The following is a 23,386-nucleotide window of genomic DNA, read 5'->3' on the forward strand; positions in this document are numbered from 1 at the left end:
TCAGCCACGACTATAGGGCATGTTATCGGAAGTGAGCCATAATTGTGATCAGGCAAAGTACTGCAGACTTCGCGGTGCTAAGGTATTCCTCTAATTTATCCTACACTATTCGTTGGGCCCTTCACACGTAATTGATTGGTGCTGGTTCTTCGGCCCATCACGAATAAACTTCTACGGCCAAGCGCAAAACATTATTTTGTTGTGCTATGGAAAGTTCATGTACACTGATGTTAAAGCCAAGTTCTTATAAACAGCAATATACACCGTCTATGTAGTGTACATACGAAGTTAAGCAAGCTGCAGTTCTGGGCCAGTTGTTTGGACCTGAAACTAAACTTGTTCAAGTTCTACCTTCGTGCTGTTAGCTTAAACATATGCGCCCACAGTTGATACTGTACACATCTATATTCTGTAGACTATATGCATTTATGTACAGATCAGCGACTTTACATTTTTAATTCGTCATCGGAAGTTTTTCCGGTGTATCAGTGCAATCGAAATTTTATTGATACTCCACGCAAACTTTTGCCATCGCCATGGTGTTCAGGATGTGTATATATATATATATATATATATATATATATATATATATATATATATACAGGCATATTTAGGTATGCCCGACGGCAGGATTCGAACACAGGGCCTTTTCGTGGCAAACTAAAGGTTATCGTTAACATCCTTCTTTTTTTATCTTCCTTTCTCTTTCTCAGTGCAGTGAATCTCAATAATATTATCAGTCAGTCAGTCAATCAATAAATGAATATTTATTACGTAATAGTAGGAAAGTGGCTTGAAATAATATTTTAGAATTCTTTACCTGCTTGCTTCTTATAAACTACAGGATATGCCAACATTTCTATTTCGCTCCTAGTTCTGCTTTATTGGCCGATACCGGAGCTGGATGATCTGTAGTAAACCTTGCTTATAAGCCGATAACGTTCACTCCACTGATGTGGAATTATCGTTGGTTCACATGTTGAGTCCTCCGCTCACTTCTAATGCGGCGCCCGTCACAAATGAGCTGGCTGTGGGCGAGCACAGAAATTTGATGGCTTCGGCAATCTCCTCTGGCACGGCTCCCCTCCTAAGGGGCGTCATGGATACGGCGATGTTTCGGTGCCTTTCGATTACTGGAGCCGTCATGGGCGTGTCCGTCCAACCGGGAAGCACCACGTTGCAGCGGATGCCGTGTTTCGCCAGCTCTTGAGCCGCCGACTTCGTCAGAGCCACGACGCCGGCTTTAGAAGCGGCGTACGCGCTGCAGTAAAAACCACCGCCTTTGGCTGAGATGCTGGCCACGTTAACGATAGCAGCGCCTCCTTCAGGCAATGCCTTTTCTGAGCGTACCATCTCTCGGGCGGCGGCTCGGTTGATCAGGAAGGTACCCTGCGCAAACAATGCATATACATGCAGAATAGATTGAAGGGCTGTGTACTGCGTAGACAACCCTGTAACCACAAACTCACAAAACCCAGGTCGGCTTAGCGATCTGCCACTAATAAAAAAGACACCACGTGACCTTTTAGACGATCGCCACACGTGATGATCTTTAACGCACGCCTAAATCTCGGCTTTTCCACTTTTTGATTATGGAAGATATGACGCTTTGATACGATTGAAACGTGCATTGGTGCTTAGAAACGTGCATTGGTGCTTAGAAACGCGCATTGGTGCTTAGAAACGCGGGAACGCATCTAAAAGCACTTCTGTAAGTCATCTCTGCTCGTTAGCGTACGCAGAGTAATCACAAGGCCACTGTAAGATCAAGGGGCTTTAAATATCGCGGGTGGTTGTATGGATTTTGGAGCATCCCGTTTGAAACGGAGTAGTGGGGATGACACCTAGCTTTAAGGGCCCATTCACACTTGCGACTAGGCGAGGTCGCGCGACCAATTGCGACTGGCGACCAGAAAACCACTCAAGACGAACGATGTTCACACATACAAATGCGACCGACGAGTCGCTAAACCGAAATGTATCACGATATGCCGTTCACGTCTGCTTGAAATGTCATCGCCGCGTAAAATAAGCGTCAGCGTATACGGACGTCCTGTTCCTTCGCATCTGATTGGCTCAGCTGTTTTGCGACTGCGGTCGCGTGACTGAAAAATCGAGCAGTGAGCGACTGGCCCGAAATGGTCGCATTTCGAGAAAAGCGACCATTTGCGACTACTTGCGACTGGTCGCTTTGCGACCAACTTGGTCGCGCGACCTCGCCTAGTCGCAAGTGTGAATGGGCCCTTACAGCGAAGATGTACATGGCTACCCCGGCAAATTTTATGCGTCCGTGCGTGTACAACGTCACGTCGACAAAGAAAAATTTTTGCCTCGAGAGCTAGTGTAATTAAGAGTTTCCGCGTAACCGAATTATATTTTCTCGTATGTTCAAATTACAATCCGATGTTGTCATGTCTGCAGGTTGTGTGCAAGTCGTACTTTACAAATATTGCGACGCACTTTACTTTGAGAAATTGAATTAGTTCAACAAAGGACTTAACGCCAGGCCGGAGGGTCTACTAGAATGAGGATATATGCTGCACTCCGGCACACCTGCGCGCGCTCGTGACGAGCGTGTGCACGCGATGTATCTGTCCTTGATGAATGGGCGCTCTGGCCGTTGCAACCGTCGCGCAGTGTGTGCTGCGACCGTAATCGACATCGGGGCAAGACTGTTAAAAAATTACAGTGACGTTAACTTCGTGAACGCGGGTTACGCGCAAGCGTATGGATTCCGCGAACGTGCACCGCGGCGTCGAACCACTAACGAAAAGGACGCGAACGAGGTCGCGAATGCTACATTGATCTCTACGGTGCGACGCCCTGTGATTGTGGCGCTCGTGTAACGTCGGCAACAGCTTCGCTGTACATCTACTTTCGCAGGGTGCAACGGAGGCAGAATTTTTATTGCGATAGCAATTATATGGAAACTCCAAGCGGATTTCTGCCGTCGCCGTCGCCGTGAGGTTCCGCATGACGTCAAACGGTGATGAAATCGTCGCCGCGCGCCTTATGCTGTATGTGCGAGTGAAAGAGTGCGAAGGACGCGCGCTTACAAGGGGAGCGAATGCACGGCGAAGAGCAAACGCGCGTTCTGCGCCGCGCTCCCTGAAGGGCTGGAACGCTGCAAGCGTCTCAAGGAGGAATGTGGTGCTCGCGTCCCGATCTGCATCATCCACCCAAATCGTCCTAGAAATGGTCTCATCCGCATGAATACGCTGCTCTTCGGAACCGGCAAGTCACCTGCTTTCTTCCGATACGATTATTTTCATCCTACACCCCCATCTGCTAAAAAATATCGCCACTTCAAGTTTTAAAGCAGTGATGGCCTCGCTAGCCCTAACCTACCACCGCTGCGCGCCGGTATGGCTGACGAGGCGCCGGCGTCAGGTCCCACCTCCACTCCAACCCCTATCGAGTGGGATGACCTTGAAGGAGAATGGACAACGCCTGGAAAAGTCCGAAAGCCTCGACTTGCTACCCGCCCAAGTTTTGACCTCCATGCGGTCGGTGTCCACCTGCCAGCGTTACCTTCCGCCACCTCCGCAGAGCTGCTCGACATTCTCCCAACTTTCGCATGCGAGCGGCACTGCTACCGGCGCATACTTGTGCCGACGTTTCAGTCCAACTACGTAATCACAACCGCCTCGCCGTTCTGAAGACCCACCACATCGAACTGAGAACCACATCGAACGCTGAGAAGGCGGCTGACGAGTTCTCAACGCTGAGAACTCGTCAGCCGCCTTCTCAGCGTTGAGAGTATCATGCTAGCTGGCCGCATATATGCCGTAGCTATCTCGCAGCTCCCACCAACTCGTACCGCGGGGTTATCCACGGAGTCGCCCCTGACGCTACCCCCGAAGAACTTCTGCGTGATTTAGACTTATCAAGCCGATATCCTACTGGCCCACCGCATGAGAAACACAAACTCCGCCCTGATCACTTCCGCCGGCATGCACATTCCGTTTTCCGTGTACTACCAGCGACTCGAATTCCGCTGCCGTCTCCATAAGTTTCGGGCCCATCATTGCACTACCTGCCTGCAAAAATCACAGCATATCCACGAAGTGAATGATGATGAGTGGGCGAAGCACCGGGGGATCATTCGGGTAAACCACAGCTACGGACGAGAGATAAAGAGAGCGCGCGTCGGGAACGAACGCCCTTGTGCAATGCAGCGCCCCTAGCTACGGACGAGAAAGAGAGCGCGCGTCGGGAACGAACGCCCTTGTGCACCGCAGCGCCCCTAGCTACGGACGAGAAAGAAAGAGAGCGCGCGTCGGGAACGAGAGAAAGAGAATGCGCGTCGGGAACGAACGCCCTTGTGCACCGCAACGCACCTAGCTACGGACGAGAGAGAAAAACTCCGGAAGCGTTCTCCGGAAGCCGGAAGCTGACTTCCGGAACCGGAAGCGGAACCGGAAGCGGAAGTCGGCTTCCGGTTATACTATACATATACATATATATGTATATATGCGTATACATACATAGCGGTCTCCATGCCAACCAGAGCTACGGACTTCTAATGAACACTTCATAAAACTACATGCGGCGTCTCTTTCACGTACGGACACACAACGCCATCTATTGAGCAATTCATAAACTAGAGGTGGCTACATACTACTACTACTACAGAGGAGGGAACGACCCACAACCTAAGGAGCTTCGCCCCTAATATGGACATCGCACGTGTGCCTGCCCCGGAAACCAGCGTCTGTGCCCCAGCTGCTCCACACCCAACCGAGCCTGATGAACCACATTCCTGCTCACCATGGTGTCTTCATTGTCAAGGCCATCATACTCCCTTTGCAGGAATATGCCCAGTTCGGAAGCAACGGGAGGAAGCCTGCGCCAACGCGGCCAAGAAGCAGCGCCTCCAACACAGACAGCAGTGGAAGAGTCTGACCACGTCACCACCCCCAGTAAGAGTCTGACCACGTCACAACCCTCAGTAAAACCCTCCAATTCTTCATCTATATCCACGGCGCGCGCCTCGTCAAGCTTACTGCCTACACACCCCCACGAGGGGGGGGGGGGGGGCAGCACTCGCGTCTGACCCAGGTGTCACCAACCCCTGTGATTCAACCAGCACCGAGTGCACAACCAAAGCCTGCGGAATACCAGACGCCTGCTCCGGCCAAGCAAGATTTGCCCCTGAAGAAAACTGTACACCAGGTAAGGTCGCCGACGACTCCCGCACCCGCCCCCACAACCTCCCCCTCTCGCTGCCGCGTTGAACAGCTGGAGCTGGGGCTGACAGAGCTTACCTCTCGTGTAACCGCACTCACCTCCCTCGTTGAGATGTAACAAGCACGTATCGAGGCACAAGACCAACGTACTTCCAACCTCGAGACGCTCATGTCAAACCTCACACAGTCCCTTAACAATCTGAACTCCACCATAAAGAAAGCAGTTAATGACGCCACAGGGCCTATGGAAGACAAGAACCACCCCTTCAAGCGCATCCACCCCGTACCCGCTTCGTCAGTAGGCCTGGCCCCCAAAATTAAGCCCGCCACCCTTCTCGCTCCACCTAACCCTTCCAATAACAAGCATCATGGCGATCATGATAATTCAGTGGACTGCCGTAGCCTCTCCACAAACCGCACCCCCTTACAGAAATGGCTCCTTACGCAAACCACACTACCTCACTTTATCCTACTACAAGAAACAAGGCATACCAAAAACATCCCAGGCTACCGAGCTCTGCACGCCGACCCCGCCGCGCCGCTCTCTTCCGTTTATATTCGCCGGGATATCGCTTATGAAGTGGAAGATGTTCCATCCACGTTACTTCCATATGCAACAGCCCTTTCGTATTACCCAGACCCCCCTAACCCACCTCTCACACTTGTAAATGTCTACAATCCCCCAAATTCTACCACAATTCTCCCTCCTCTCTTTCATTTTCTTTTATCCTTTCCAAAACACCATGACATTATTCTTGGCGGAGACTTCAATGCCCCAAATACCATCTGGGGTTACCCAAACACTCTGCGACCCTGGCCGCCTTCTTCACGCACACACTATGGAGCACTCATATACACTCATCAATACACCAGACACACCCACAGAAGACGGACACGCGACACAACGTCATACAACGCCTGACCTCACCTTTCACCATGGCCACAATCCTCCAGAGACTTGGCAAGTCCTTCCGGACACCCTCCTATCCGACCATCACATAATTGAAATTAATCTGACCCTCACTCACAAACCGAAAAAAAAACCGCATCACCCAGACTAACTGGGACCTTTTTCGTCGCCTGCTAATCGAGGAGTCAACTCCCAACTATGATGTGTAATTGGACTTGCTACGGCGAACGCGGTCCCAGGCCACCACCACTACAGAAGCTAACCCCCCATCGGACCACCCTGACCCACACCTCATGCGTCTCTAGAGACGCCGTAAACGTCTCCTTAGTCGCATCCGTACCCAACCTCACAACATCCAGGTTAGACACACCTTAGACACACTCAACACTGACACACTAATTCACTGCTCCACCATTGACACAACAAATTGGAATCGCATATGCGATTCTATAAACTCTTCCCTCCACACTAAATCAGCCTGGTTGCTCCTCCAGTCCCTCCTTGGTCCTCAACCTGCTCCTCTCCCCACGATACAAAAGCATCTCTCCGAGCATGGTGCTACTTCCCTCCTTCAACTAGTCACGGATATGTACATCCCTCCCCCACTCCCTTCCCTGTACCCTGAGTACACAGGGCCTCCCAATAGCGATTTGGACAGCCCCTTCACTCTGCCGGACCTGGAATGAGCCTTGGCTCAAAACAAGGCTGGTACCACTCCGGGTGCGGACCACATCACTTACTCTCTGTTGAAGAACATGCCTGATTCGAATAAAGAATTTCTTTTACACAAAATATATGAACACTGGACCACCGGCACTCTTCCCGATGAATGGACCTCTTCCATCATTACTCTCATACCAAAGCCCGGCAAGCCTGTCACACTCTCCAACCTGCGACCCATTTCACTTCCTGTGTCGGGAAAACCATGGAACGCATGGTAATCGCACGTCTTAAGGATCTTCTTGACGATACTCACTTCCTTCCGCACAATCAGATTGGTTTCCGCCCCCAAATGTCTGCTCAAGACCTCTTTCTTCTTCTCCAGGAAACTTTCTTTCAACCTTTGAGGTGTCAAGTACACGCACTTGTCACTGTGGACGTGCGCAAGGTCTTCGATACCCTACTTCATGATGCTATCCTCTTCCCCCTCTAAGACACCGGCTGTGGATCCCGACTCTGGATTCCGACTCTTACGTTTCTTATTTTCTCCGCTCTCGACAAGCCCAGTTCCGATTCGGAACCACGTTATTCCCGCCCATCCCACTCACCCGCGGAACACCTCAAGGGGCCATGCTCTCTCCAACCCTCTTTAATCTCGGGCTAGCCCCTCTCGCAAAGGTCTTAATTGTCTGAGATTCCGCACCTACAGTAAATTCTCTATGCTGATGATATAACCCTTTGGTGTACTCACGGTTCACCGGGGGAGGTGGAATTTACACTACAATCCGGCCTCAACCTTTTTTCCGAATTCCTTTCCAGCTCTGGTATGCAAGCGGCTCCAGAGAAATCTGAGCTGCTGCTCCTTTCCGCTACTAAGTACCAACGATCTGTGAATTCCCTCCTTAATCTCACTCTCGCCGGTACTCCCATCCCCTGCACGTCGCCCTGCCGGGTTTTAGGCTTTCCCCTCCAAGCCCACTCTTTCACCCGCGCAATACAGTCCACGATCACCACAGGCCACCACCAAGTAACTCACTTAGTCCGACGAGTGGTCAAGCGGCGCGGCGGCCTGGACGAATGCAGAGACAATCAACTTGTAACAGCCTTTGCCTTGAACAAAATCCTTTATTTCCTGCCATACTGCACACTTCATCATCATCATCAGCCTATATTTTATGTCCACTGCAGGACGAAGGCCTCTCCCTGCGATTTCCAATTACCCCTTACGCAGACGCAGACGCAATTACCCCTTACCAGACTGCACACTTACGCAGACGCAAATGCATCGCATTCAATCGGCTTTAAACAGTCTCTATAAAGCTGCACTACATCTTCCGACACACGCATCCACAGCCAAACTATACGCCACAGGCTTATTTCTTCCCCTTGCAGAGCTCTTGCGCCTCCACAGGGATCGACAACTTGGCCGCCTATCCACCCTGCTCTGCGCAGGGCCATTGGCTACTGAAGTGGGCTGGCATCCGACCCATTGACTTTCCTTTGTACACACCTCAACGACCCCTTCCCAGCAATCTCCGCTGTGCCCCTACTCCCTCTAATACGACCCCACATCTTCATGAGGGACGACGACAAGCCCGCGCTCCCTTTCACGACCCTTTCCCACCGGACACTGTCACATGCGACGTGGACGCAGCGTATTACCAAACTCATGGCTCCACTGCTTGTGTGACAATGCCGACCCCCCTTGGCATTCCCATCACTTCCACCGCTGGCCCCTTCTCACTTCCTACTTCTTCCCTATCCCTTGATTTGGCCGCGATCGTTCACGCGACGCACGAACTCACTCTTCTCCCTCCCTCTCCTCGGTATCGCATTTGCTCGGACTCCATGGCGGCAATCCGGGCTCTTCGCGACAACAGACTTCCCGAAAATCTTCATGACGACCTTTCTGACTCTCTCTCCCTTCTCACCCCTGCTTTGGTCACTGTGGTGTGGGTGCCAGGTCATGCGGGGATTATCGGCAATCAGCTCGCTCATGAGCTTGCCCGCGAAATTAATAGCCGGGCGCCGATGATACCCTGGCCTTACCCGCCCATAGCGGACGAAGCACACTTTTATAATAAAACTCTAAAGCAGCACTACAAACACCTCCGGCATTCATTGCAGACACTTCCGCCACCACACCATTGTCTCTCCACTGCCCAAGTACGCACCCTCAGGGCCATCCAGCTCAACACTTTGATCACTCCAGCACGCCTATACCTTTATCGTTACCACTCAGACCCCTCATGTCCCAACTGCCCCTCTACGTACGCAAATGTAGAGCACATCCTCTTCTCCTGCGCCGCAGCCCTACAATCCCCTCACTACCCAATTTCGCTTCTCCTTTCGGGCGAAATTGCGACTTTTTTTTGATGGAATCAAAGCTCAGGAGCAAGGAAGCGCAAAGCCTAAGCGGAGAAGAGATTATTACGCATACAACCAGCGACGTGCGCGACCATCTCAGCAGAGCAACAACAAGACGCCGTCGATGACGTCACTATACGGTGAAACTTAGCGAAAGCGCCAGTGCGACTCGGACCTTCGAGACGGACTTCGTAAACAATCCGTTTGGATATGCGTGCGACGTGTGTGAAAGACTGTGGCACATGAAAGACTTGACGCCGGTAAGTAGCGCCATGCGTGAAACGTTGAGTTTAGCCGCGCCGCCTGAGCGGGGTGAAACCGTGGCGCGGGTTTGTACAACGTGCAAGAACTTTCTCGTTAAGCAGAAGATTCCACTCTTTAGCGTTACCAATGGGTATTGTTACCCGCCCATGCCACCAGGTCTACTGGTTCTGAACGATGTGGCCGACTTAGCTCACGCTACGTATATCCTGGCATAGCCGAGCTAAGTCATTGCTAATTTTTTTTCATGGAGTTTTGTTAGCCACGTTTAAGTCAAAACAGAAACCTTCATTTACCTTGTCTCTAACTGAGTCAACATTAAGCCATAACTTGTGCAAACGTCTGTTACCTTTTGCGTAGAGCACCTGTTTGAAAAGCCATATATAGGATTGCTCTAGTTCTTGTTTTCTTTTTATTTTATCTTTACTCTGCGCTTAATATTGGCACTCAATGCACATGGTTCTCTCTGACAAAACATCGACACTGATAGACATTTATTGCACAGAAATCTATTCTTTATATTCCCTGATTTTGCGCCATCAATACTCCAGCCATCTTTTACTATTCTCCACCGCAGTTTCAGTAACCTTTCCTTTATTATCTTTAAATCCCAAAGCCTCGGGTAGGGTCACCTCGTCCTCATTGTCATCCAGATGTATACTCCAACATGCTAACGAAATATGCCTCATGGCTTCTGCGCTATTTACGCACGATACTCCAGTATATAGTCTTCATCGGCAAATTTTCTTCCCTAACAGCGTGTTCAGATATCCTAATCTATCTTCAAAAAGTAATGCACTGATGTTTGATTTATCGTGAAATGTTTGTGTATTCATTTCATTGTTCACTGCTTGGCACATTTCCATCGCCAGCTTATTAACCGACGCACCTCTCGAGTATGCTTTTTCTGCCCCTCTAACCTTATTTTTAACCCCCTTTTCCTTGTCACTATCACGCCATTAACGTAACATTTAGTTTACTATTAAGCTCTCCGGTTAATTTTCTCCAGTGTAAGTCGACGTTCTTACTACATATAGGTACCTAAAAGGTTAGCTCGAAAGCGCCCATCTATTTTTCTTCATATTACTCAATCGTTTTTCGAAGCTGATATTGCTGTGGGTTTCACGTACTGTCGGTCCACTGTTAAAGGAAACACCCTAATGAGCGGCTCTCACTCTGTTGGCGCTGCAGCTACATGCTCATGCTGAAGCTACGTCAATGCACTGCACTTGTGTGTAGAAAGGTTACAGTGCCGCCAACCAAGAAGTCATCTGCTCCAAAGCGGCGCAACTGTACACTTGTCAGGAGGGAAAACTCACACGGCATTGACACTCACGTGTTCGCTTTAACAGTGTACCGCACTGTACTGAAAAATACGCTTAGGCCACGTTTCTGTGTACTGCCTCATCTGTATTTTTACGTGTACACCTATAAAGCAAGCCTTCGAACTGCTCTTCGGAACAGTTTCGGTACTGTCTGGTTATTCCCTGTCACCACATCGTGACGTATAGTCTCATTGATATAGCTCTGTGGGTATATTGTGGGAAAGAACTATATCCGAGCACTATATCAGCCGTGTAGTGTATAACAATGTCTAAAAATCCAAGTACACATAAACACTTCTTATGAGTTGTGAATGCGAGAGCATTAATGTCCAATTGTAAGTCGCTGAGCGGTCCTTCGAGTTATGAACTTCCTCGTGGGCAAGCGAGCGCGCTTTGATTTGACCATAGTTTATCGAGGAGGCTATGCTTGACCTTACCGAGGCGCAATTAGAACGCAGGCGAGAGCTTGCACGAACAAGAAACGCGCGGATAACACAGGCTGCCGAGAGCGACAGCAAGGGTGACGTGGCGTCGCGGCGATGCACTCTCCCTCACGCAACACCTGGGGCGCTATCGCGGCAGCAGGCCTTCCCTTTCGCCTGCTCTTCTCCGTCGAGGCGCGCTTGTGACGTGGCGTCGCAACCAGTGACAATGCAATATTAAGTGTCATTTTGGTGCTACGGACGACAGACGCTTGCCATTTGACGCTTTCGCACCAAATAAATTTGCAGTTTTTTCTGTGTGTTGGAAGGATTAAACACGCAAACGCGCTCTGCCTAAATGGTCTGGACGATTTATAAAGGTGAGCTGCTCAGGAAGAAGTACGTCGCCAAAGCATAAATTACGTACGCAGCGTAGTTGATGGCGTGTGCGTCACGTGGCGATCATGGAGCACACGACACGTCGAGTTTTAGGTTTTATGTGCCTGGGACGAAAAAAAAAACGCGCGGTACAAGCTAGAAAAACTAAAAACAGGTCTTCTAAATTTATCGACACGAAACAAGTGCTGTTTACTGGCATCGTACGCTCGTTATGCAAGGCGACGACGGAAAAGGATGCTCTATTTCTGAGTAATGGCGATGGCCCTTGTCACACCTGGAGGACCTGCAAGCAACACACACGCGCACACCCGCATACATAAACGCATACACACACGTATACACACACGCGCACGCACACACACGCGCGCGCACGCACACGCACGCACACGCGAAGACGAATAACAGCACGGCACTTCCTGATGGATGTATAGTATGAACGTTCCCTTTAAACGGCGCAGTAATTGACGCCGCCAAGCTCGCCATACAGCTGTGCGTAGCGTCCCCTGTTGGAAACGAAATAATCACCACATTGCGAGTGATATTTGAATGGCTCATAGAATTCCTTCTTACCTTAAGCACTTCGCTTGCTGCAGCTAGCTGTTTAAGACAAAGAAAACGCTCATCTGTGCTAGGAAAGTGACAAATAACTTAAAAGGGTTTGGGCTAGTTGGTATGTCATAATTGGCTAGAGCTACAGCGCTAAGCAAAGGACGAGTACTAGACAACGTGACAGACGACGACAAGCGCCGACTTCCAATTGAGCTTATTGTGCCAGAGCACGGAAATAACCAGACGAAGGAAAAACACGTGATTAAGAAGAGATAAAGCTAAGAAAAAAAAACGGACTGCACTATCACGTGTCGGCACCTCCCAGAAAGCTGATTGTAGATAAACGAAGGTGGATCAAGTTGGATACATTTTTTCTGGCCACACAGTGTGTGGCAGGTGTGCATGGTTGGTGTTCTCGAGTGAATTTGAAGGAAAGAAGTGTTTCTTCGAATTACTTCTTTAGAAAATACTCATGGGTCTTTATGCCGCACCTCATTAACAATAATGCAATAACATTATCAGCATCTACGATCGCTTTCGATTACACTGCCTCAGAGTTCGGCCTCTTTTACAAACCAGAATAAATATCCTTTTTGAGGACACATATCATGCTATGTTCGTCTTTTGGCAGTGATCAGGATCGTTATATTCGCGCCTTTGGTTACACTTCTTCCACAGTCGGCCCGCCTTGTTTCGTGTCGACGCGATCAACGAAGGCCTGTGTCTTATGTAATGCTATAGCGTTAAAACTTCCAGCTTCATGACCCGAAAACAAATGAGCCGGTTATGCGCCTTCATGGCGCGACCTAAGCACTGCCACCTTACCCTCAAGTTGACTCTGATGACATTGTCGAAGAGCTCAACAGTGGTGTCGACGAGAGGCGCCATAGGGAGAATGCCGGCGCAGTTTACGACTATGCTGAGCGGCTGAGAATACGAGTCCCTGATGCAGTTGAATAGGTGCTCCACCGACGACGTGTCGCTGACATCCACGTAGATGGCTTGGTGCTTGGCGTCGCCTGCGTTGTTGAAGCCGACAGAGTGAGATATGCCTTCCGTGCGAGCATGTTTCAAACTGTTCTGCCAGTTGGTCTCGTTTCAAAAGCTAGTACTATAAATCGTTTAGCCACACTTACTGCCACATGAAAACAGCGAATGCAATCAACGACCGTGCATTGCAATTTTTATTTACTAAAGCGTTATTGTTCAACCGGGGACGAGATCTAACGGATTCAGTGGTGGAGGTAGCGCTCATAATTAACTCCAAATACGCTTATCACCTCCCATTACAAAGTGTCCCCGTATTTACATCGATAACACTGCAGCGACACTTGTATGTGAATCGTGCGGATTAGCGCAGGGATGTTGATACGGAGTTCTAGAAGTTTCTGCATGGCAAGAATGGTTTACAGTTTGCTAGCGTTTTGTCTGTTAAGACTGAGCGCTGCACAAGCGTTGTCCGATCACCTGCTATCCTGCATCTGAGTGCGCTTTTTTAAAACATAGTTATTCATTGGCTGACAGCCGCTGTACAACTTTCCATGGGTTTACAGAGTGCGGGAATTGGAAAGAAACGCTGAAATTGTCGGCACGTACATATTGCACTAAACCACACTAAAGCACATCAGGCTATGCGTGAACTGATTTACTTGTTAGCGCCTCCAGCTGATGTATTCCCATTCTTTACTCAATATTCGTTCCGCTTCCTTTCGAGACACGCGTGCACCTCCTTCTAGGTTTAGCGGGAAGGAAAAAACGTGCCAGGGCGTCGGTTTTTTTTTTTTTTTTTTTTTTTTTTTGCGATAGCAGTTATATGGACACTCCAGCTGGTGAGCCGGCGATCGCGGGTGAACCTCGTACACGCAAGAGCGGAAAGCGGGAAGGAAGCGCTCCGTATTCCAGTCGCGCACAAAGTTCCGGAGGGAGGGTAGGCGGGGGAAGGGGGGGGGGGGGGTGAGTTTTACTCCGCACTGCCCGAGCGACCGCGCGCGCCCGCCGTCCGTAAGGCTCCGGGGGGAGGTTATGGATGGGGGCGGCCGTGTACTATGCGGCGCGCTTCCTCACGGGCGGCTTTATCTTGAAAGCCATTTGCGGCGGGGACAGAGTCCTTCGTTCCTCCGCTGTGTTTTCGCGGCTTAGTTCGCGTTGATGGGAGCGGCGACCGAAGGTCAATTCGCTTGCTGCTGTTGCCGCGTTTACTCACTACAGCGTTTTGACAGCGAGTTCCCGCTGTAGTCGAGTGAGATGCGTTCATGTTTGCTTGTGCGCGCGTGACCATGCTCGTTAATTTAGTTTGTATGCGTATGTCTACAAGTGTATACGGCCGATAAAGCTACTATCCTTACTTCGTATAGCTGTCCACTAGTTTGCTATGGCAATCGACGCTTCTCCTATCGGGCGAAATTGCGACTTTGTTTGATGGAATCAAAGCTCAGAAGCAAGGAAGTTCGCAAAGCCTAAGCGGAGAAGAGATTATTATGCATACGACCAGCTCTTATAAAATGAATATTTCCACTTCTTTCCGGCTCAATAAAGAACGGAAATGAAAGCAACCATTTGATGGTGCTCAAATGGTGCTCAATAAGGGTGCTCGCATAAATTTATTTGTATCCTTGATGCACGGACAGGAAATAATGACCGGGATACATAGTTCTCGAATTGAGGTGCACGCTGAGACGCTCAATTTTTGTCCAAGATGCTTCTTCGAGAGAATACGGCTTGCATCTTTCTGTGTGTGCGTGTGTTTAAGCGTCCGTTCGAGTGTGTGCGCGCTCTCACACACTTAACTGCAGGCTTATTAAGTTTGAACATATTTGCTGGCGACCGCCTCTACATACTATCACATTCTGCTTTTTTGTTGTTCGAGCATCCGAGGCCTTCGCCCCGCCGATCCTAACGCGCTCAAACGAGCGACAGGTCGTCGCCGAAGGACCTGAATCACGCAGCTGGTGTAGACGGCGTTTCCTGCGCTGTAGCAACAGCATGTTGACCCTAAAAAAACATTCATTATTTATCAGGTACCATGAAATGAATATGTTCGTTTTATTGGTAGGAACGGCAGACAACGTGGAAAATTTCTGTGCTCGCTTTTCACAGTGGTAACCGGCCGCAGTTTTTGTTTTCATATTTAATGTCCTAGTGCGTACTTAGCTGAGCACTAGCAAAGTGATCACTTTTGACGATATCTACAAAGCGTAATTTTGATCAGCGCACAATGGAAAGCTAACACACGTTCGCTCGCTAATGGAAGAGCAAGTTAACGCATCTGCATTCTCGCGATTTATCTGACCCATCGTTAGCCTTTTGAAGCACTTAAGGTTGTGAGGGCAAGAAAAATGTGGATGGCGTCCGGAAACTTTTGCAGCTCTAAACACCTCCCGCTGCAATAACTACGCACAGCATATCGACATATTGGGCACTTTTCTTTCCCGGAATGTTACTGACGCCTTCAGACGTGCAAATAACATCACGACGGCCTAACTGCCGAAACACTGACCTGGCAGGGACTCGGCCACTTGGCGTGCAGCCTCCAGCTGCTTGTCGGCGACCACGATGGTCACACCTTCGGCAGCCAGCATGCGGCAGACGGCTGCTCCGATGCCACTTGCGCCACCCGTCACGAGTGCGAGGCGTCCGCTGAAAGACATTTTAGCCGTTTGAGAAATGTTCACCGCAGAACGCCAAACGCCTGTCCTGTCCCGCTGGCGCAGCCACGCTGACTGAGAGCACCGTATATACGTCACTATCCAAGAGGAAACAGAGCACGCAGTCACAGCTGCTTCCGAAGCAGCGGCGGCGCTCCCGTCAAATTGGGGTACGCAGTAGCATTGGCGGCTGGCTCACTTGGAGGTAAGGGCTCACTTGGAGGTGTGCTTGGAGCACAGTGCGTTTATTGAAGATAACGTTTATTGAAGATCAACCCGGGACTTCGAAAATAACACCGCGAAATGTGCATATGTTATGTTGAACAGCTTTTTTTTTGCGTTTAGTATGCAGTAGAATAGTGGCTAAATATCCTGCAGATGGTGTCCTCGTGATTCTGTTCGCTGTGTGGAAACACTTAAGCGTTCTTTTATGCGAAAAAATGCTCTGTAGAAATGACGTACAAAAGCAATGCACCGTCGATTTTACCTTTGCGTGCTTCTGGAAAACTGAGCAATTGGAAACGCCGAACTGAACTCATATGCCAGCATACAAGACACTTCGCCAAAAACTTTGCGTCACTGGAAGTAATCTTATGGTGATTAGGTGAATCTTATGGTGATGGTGATTATGATGGTAATCTTATGGTGGAAGTAATCTTATGGTTATATTGATCAAAGCTTAGCTCATATCAAATCCTCAAAAGAAGGACCGCGAACGTTAGGCATGTGTTGTGAAAATGTGTGATTTCGGACGTGAGAACTCATCTTTCTATTCAGCTGCTCGGGCAAACAAACAAATCAAAAGTAACAACAAATTTCAAGGGGCTCCTGGCAAGTACGTACGCACCTCACACACCAAACCAACATGCTTCAACATCACTGTGGTGTGTGGGCGACGAGTCCTTGTGACTCGGCTTTTCTTTATTTGTTTCACTTCGCCAATGACAAGAAACATACTTCATTGATTGCATTTCTTGTCGTCCCTAATTGATATACTCTTAACTATGCACTTTGCAAGTAGCTTGATAAATCGATCAATAAATGGCGGGTATTTACGGAAGGGCTGTCTATTAAGTTGGCTTCGACAACGATAGAGCTTTGCGAAATCTGTCTCAACTTTCAGAGATCAGAGATATGGGACACCAATGCTCTATCTGTCCACAAATAATACAGTAACTCTTCAAAGGATTTAAACCACAGAATGCAGTTTTCTCATGACAAAGACGAAGAAAAGTGGCTTTAAAAAACTGCTTTATGACCAGTGACCCAGTAATTCCAGAAATTACAATAAGGTTCGTTGTTGCGGCTTCATATATGATACTCAGTAATTTGATTTTTTTTTCTCAGAAGCACAAGAGAAAAGCCTTCCTCAGTTACGTAAGACAGGAACGTAATTTAGCCTCCAATAAACGTGGACATGATTGTACCCATGCGCTCCGAATTGACTAAATTAATAAACTATACCACTAAACGTTATGAGCGTCGCTTCATGCTGTTGCCTCTTAATTTACTGCTGCATATTCACGGTGATGATTTGGAAGATGACATAGTTTCATAGTTTGTAGATATCTTTAGCCTAGTATGACGGTTGTGATGGTAGGTTCTGATGGCAGCACTGCTTCAGTGGTAAAAGCGTTACTTAAGCTATAACCGCACAGCCTGCTTGTCAACTTGAACTATTCTGTTAAAAAATCATGCAATCCTTTTGAATCAAGACTCGCGAAAATAAAAGGAAACTCTCGACTCTGTGGCACTTAGCGCTGCCGGCATGCCCTGTACACTCGCAGACATTCGCTCCCGAATGCACATAGATAACTTTTCTTGTGATTTACTTCTTGTACGTTCCCCCGTATTTGGGAGTTCGGCTGCGTTTTCCTCTCTGCTGGGCTCGTCTGGAAAATTCGAGCCCTTGCACTTCTAAACAAGCGTTCTTTCTTTGTATACGTTAGGGCTGCTAAATTATTTTTTACGATATAGTGTCAGGAAGCACGCCTGCCTTCTGTTCTCAGTCAGTTCTGTATTCCTCCAACACACACACACACACACACACACACACACACACACACACACACACGCACACACACACACACACACACACACACACACTCACACTCACACTCACACACACACACACACACACACACACACACACACGCACACGCGCACACGCGCACACACACGCACGCACGCACACGCACACACAGTACCTGAGTTGTCTATTTGAAGAAAATTGAGCGTACCTTCCAATAAAGTAGATGATGATATTGAAGAAGAATAAGGAGGTGATGATAATGATGATGACAAGTAAAAACAAAGAAAACGGATCTGCATAAATTATTCAAAGGCATGTAAACACCTACTAAGGTGGCATATCTAGCTCGAATTTTCCCAAGAAAGGCACAATTGCCTGCAAAGCCTGACGCAATGGGTATTTTGGCCGTGGACAAAAAAGAAGGCTTTCGGAAAGTGGCCTGTTGAGGATGAGCACCAAAGATCCAACTATTGATCGCCCGTCTCGGAAGAACAGCCTGACACACGCGTCTTCTTAAGTTTACCCTTCACTTTTGTTCCCCTTCGTTCTTACCCCAGCATTGAGTAGCAGACTGTCACACAATAGTTCATGCCAACCTTTTAACTTTTCTTCTTGAAATAAGTAATAAATCTGTGATTGTCCCTTTCTTGCAAGAAATACAACTGCGTCTGATGCTTCAATCTGTGAAAGGAAAACAGGTGTGGGGATTGTGCCAGCATCGCTGAATTGATCTGAAAGTTATATACCTCACCTCACACCCACCTTTCAATGTCAGTTACCAGCAATCGTTCAAGGTATACGTAAGTTAACTTCATAATTGCCCGTGAGCGGCATCGTAAAAAAAAAAGAAAAAAGAAAAATAAACAATCTCTGTTTGGTCCTTGCTAGGTATACAAAAAAGTCTCAGTTTTGCACGAAGGGCGAAGCATCGATTGCGATAGCAAATTAATGGACATCTATTTAGAGTAAGGATAATAGTTTTATCGGCCGTATAAACTTGCTAACATTCAGCTTACTTACTATATTAACAAGCATGCTATCAGCGCGCACAGGCAAAAATGAACGCATCACACTCGATGAGCGCGCACACGCTGTCCAAACGCTCCGTGAGGAAGCGCGGTTGCAGCAGCGAGCGAAGTGACCTTCGTGCTGTCTATCGCTTCAACAGGAGCTGAGCGGTGAGAACGCAGCTCGCACAAATGTATGTGCCGTTGAAGCGCCTAGACTCTGCCCACAACGCAGATCGATTTCAAGATATGGCGCGCGTGGCCGCGGAATACGCAGTTGGGGCGGGAGTACAACGCCGCCCCCCTCCCTCCCCTCACCCCCGGAGCCTAGCACACGACGAAAGACGGCGCGCTTCCTTCCCGCTTTCCTTCCTTGCCCGCGCTAGATTGAGCCGCGAGCGTCGGTTGCCCTCGCATGCTCTCACTCGAATATTCTGCATACGGCGCGTGGCAACGGTGTTATCGCCCTTGGACTTTATACGGAACATCACAACGACGCAGACGCCGACGGCAAAAATGCGCCTCGAGTGTCCACATAATTGCTATCGCAATAAAACGCCTCCGAAGCAGCTCGCATTTGGCGATTAGTGTAACTCTGTAGTTACTGCGATGCTCCGGTAGCTAATTGTGAAAACTTTTTGACGTTGCAATCTTACAATGACCGTCGACGTTAATGCGATAAGCATCGAAGCAATGCAGCGACGCACCGAATAGTAAACGGCATGGCGAAACGCGTCGTGTATGAGGCGTGTATGCAGCCTGTTCCTCTCTCGTACTTAGATGGTGGTGCTTATGTCATGGCATGACGCGCGTCAACCATGCCATGCATGTCATCAATGCATGCCATGTCATTCATGCCAGATCATGTCATGCATATCCTGATATATATGCAGTTAAATATAATCACCTGGAAACAACCACGACAGCTCAAGATGATAGATAGATAGATAGATAGATAGATAGATAGATAGATAGATAGATAGATAGATAGATAGATAGATAGATAGATAGATAGATAGATAGATAGATAGATAGATAGATAGATAGATAGATAGATAGATAGATAGATAGATACTTTGCAAATGGCGTAGCAGTAGAGTAATACGCGAATCGCCGAGCTGCTCGTAGGCGGTGAGCTGCTGTAGCCGACGGATGTCAAATAGGGAGGTGCGCTGCATAATGGTGCTCTTAAGCACATCGTATGGGTTGAGCACTAGTGGATTCGTCAAATTTCGCAACGTAGCTCCGATTGCACTTGGTTGAGACGGGCCTGTTATGACATGATGCGGTTGACCTTGTAATTCGCTTTAGCGTGCAGGAACCACACGTCAAGATGTTGAGCCCAGTACGGTGGAAGACGCACTGTATAGGCTATAACGAGTGTTTGCAGTGGTGCGGAAGGCCCGGAATTTTTAATGGGAGGCGTGTGTTTCATTGCAGGTCATCAGTATAGTAAAAACGACGGGATGCGCAAGCCGGAGACACGAGACGCTGATGACGATGATGATGCGGATAATGATGATTATAATTATGATGATGATGATTTCTTTTATAATGGCAGAAACCCACTGGGGAAGGGGGGAAGGGGGAAGGGGGTGTGCCATGAACCGGGCGGTAAGAAATCACAACCATTCCACTCTGTGAATGTGGGCTACCATCGGAGCTGTTCTTCGGCAGTATGCACTACACGCGGTCTCCGTATACCAGCGCATGCAACATACTAAGTGCCTATTGGGTTCTTTGCGCAGGCGCAGAAATGCAGCAGGTGGCTTATTAACAACCACCTGTCACACCAAATGATCAATTGCCGCTATGACTGATGACGATGATGATAATTATGACAATTATAATGATGATGATGATATCTTGCATAATGGCACTAACCCACTGTAGGGGGTAGGCCACGAATAGGGTAGTAATATAATAAGCAGTCCGTCTTTATTCTCCTCATCGCGCGCCCGCCAAACTTTGTATTCGCCAGCGCTAAGGCGATCTTTGTCGTCGCGAGCACTCGGTCGCCACCACAGATAGAAAGATAGATAGTTAGATATATAGATAGACAGATAGATTCTGGAAAGTGCGTGAAGTATCCTATTAATTCTAATCGCATTAAAAGTCTTTCCACATTCTTGATCCGCCGTTCCGCGAAGATTCTTGGGCGATTCCCAGGAGAGGAAGCACCATTGCGCCGAGGAACGATCAATTAACCCATTTTTAGAACGTCCCCATGTCACAGCTTCTTGTGGTCAGAGTAAATGATTGGAAAATGATCGAAATAATTAAAATCTGCTCTTTTTTTTCTCGTTCTTAATTCAAACTTATGCTCCCTGGCACTACCGCAACTATGAGACATAACGTGGTAAGCGTCACAATTGCAAAGTGTGTGTGACTAGCAGCTAACATGTTGACGAAAATTATGGATTTATAAATTTAATCACTTAAAAGATATGTAAAATCTGCCCGATTCTTGGCCAATCCCCGTGAGTAGGTATGGGCCAACAACTTTAAGGCCATCATCATCATCATAAAGAGCGTGTTACTAGCAGCTAACATGTTGACAACGTAGAGGAAGGAGAAGCAACCAGAAGCATTTAACATCAGAATCAGTACTCACTTTCGGTGCCTCGGTATTGGGCTTTAGCCACAGGGACGTATTTGATGCCGTTTGTGGTTTCATTCAATCAACAAAACGAATAAAATTTTAAATTCCCACTTTTACAATTCTCTGAGAGATATTTCAGTTTTAATTCATGGCATTAGTATTATAAATTATGCACTTCAGAAAAATTAATCTGTCTGTTGTTCTGATTACTAAATTGCACATTAACTGTAGTTTCAGAATGCATATCTAAAAGTTCAGGTGCTCAATTCTTGGCCAATCCCCCGAAGTGGGTACGAGCCATGTGCTGAGAACATCATCATCATCATCATCGCCATGCTACCGAATGTTAGCCCACGCTCGCCAGAAACGAGCCCCCAAAGACGAAGCACTACCAGATCGATCAACGTCGCCCCTTCTGCGAGCATCAATCGCCGCACGTTTCTTGTCGGCAGTGCACTGGTGGCGGCGTCTCTTGTCATGGCCATCGCAATCACAGTCATCAGCGTCTACCTGGGTGAACGCCAAAAAAGCAGCACGCAGCCTTCCCAAGTAGGAGGACGCTCGTTCTGCTGTGCCGAACGAGGCCGGGAAGATGGCCACATACATCAACACCAGCCTTGACCCATGTGACGATTTTTTCTCGTACGTCTGCTCTAATGCAATTAGATACGCACTCTCGGAGGATACCATTCAGGAAGAACAGCTCCAGCGGGCCATGGTGACCGGCGTGATGCCGAATAACGTGCCAATGCTCCAGGCAGGACACTTCCTCAACACCTACTACAAGACCTGCGTGCAGACAATTTTGAACCGCCACTCGTTCGCCAATGGCACTGTGAATGCTTTGCTGCGGAAAGAGGCAGACCTTCTGAAGAAAATCGACTCTCGAAAGGCAATGGTTTTTCTCATGGTTTCGGCTTTCAAATATTCTCTCAGATCCTGCATTGCTGTAAGCTACCGACTAGGCCAGACATTACAATTGAAATTTGATGCCATTTGTAATCCCACAGAAGGTTATCTCGACTACCTGAACGTTACAGTCGAAGTTTTTAGAGAAAACACTGATGCAGTACTGACAACAGAAGAAATGCTAAATACTGTGTCGCTGCTGTGTAACCATTTTCAAGCGAATTCCAGAGACAGGTACGACCCAAGAAAAGCGAGCAACAAATTTAGTCAAGAGGTATGGAACATTGACGACATAGAGGCCGGTTTAAAGACGCATGGTTACAAGCTGAAAGACGTCGGAGATATATATGTACAAGGGATCAGAAACGTTCGTGTGCTTTATGACTTTTTCACTCAAGGTGTGCATGCAGATATAAAAGCTGCCTATCTTCTTTGGCACAGCACTGCAAGCGTCCTGGAACAGTTTAATACCATAGGTAGTGAATATTCACCGCAGATTTTTGGTGTCTGTGCGGAAAGCGTATTCAAAATGGAAGAACTCTGGAGTTTGTTCCAGGTGGAAGTTCTCACTAGCAACGACAAGGACATCGTGGCAAAACAAGTGTTTGCTTCCGTGAGAGACGTCATGCACAGACAGTTGAGAACGAGCACCCTTATTGAAGTTGAAGACTTCGATAACGTAGCGTCATTCTTTAAGAACGTGACGCTACGGACTCCCATGAGTGAGACCTACGCTTCCATACCCGTTCCAAATGCTACGCTAGACTTCGCTGAAAACCTGCTGAGAGGCCGCGCTTACGACGTAACAATAAGCATCGCACGTTGGACAAGCATGGTAGCAACGGCCATTTCTTCGCACCGCGGTGTACTCGTAATCAATTACCGCCACATCATACTGTCGCCTTTCTGGTACAACTTCATTTTTCCCACCTCGGCCAACATTCAGCTGCTCAACATGGCCGTTCTTGGTCAGCTGATGGCTGAAATTCTGTGGGTCTTGGCACTTTACGCGGTACCGTGGGAACAAACGACAGCATCGAACTTGCGTAATTTGACTACCTGTTTCACTGACGTATATTTGCAAAATTTCGACGATGCTTCAGAGAGTTC

General features: G+C 48.3%; 1 protein-coding gene across 1 annotated transcript; it reads right to left on the reverse strand.

The window, feature by feature from the left end:
- Positions 1 to 762: 762 nt before the first annotated feature.
- Positions 763 to 15,860, reverse strand: LOC119456194 (estradiol 17-beta-dehydrogenase 8-like). The gene is made up of 3 exons (XM_037717821.2): positions 15,579 to 15,860; positions 12,908 to 13,101; positions 763 to 1,389 (listed from the first exon to the last, which is right to left on the reverse strand). The coding sequence occupies exons 1-3, from the start codon at positions 15,727 to 15,729 to the stop codon at positions 973 to 975; spliced, it is 762 nt and encodes a 253-aa protein (XP_037573749.1). The 5' UTR covers positions 15,730 to 15,860; the 3' UTR covers positions 763 to 972.
- Positions 15,861 to 23,386: the final 7,526 nt, after the last annotated feature.

The sequence above is a fragment of the Dermacentor silvarum genome, chromosome 6 (assembly GCF_013339745.2).
Source record: "Dermacentor silvarum isolate Dsil-2018 chromosome 6, BIME_Dsil_1.4, whole genome shotgun sequence".
Taxonomy (NCBI): Eukaryota; Metazoa; Arthropoda; class Arachnida; order Ixodida; family Ixodidae; genus Dermacentor; species Dermacentor silvarum.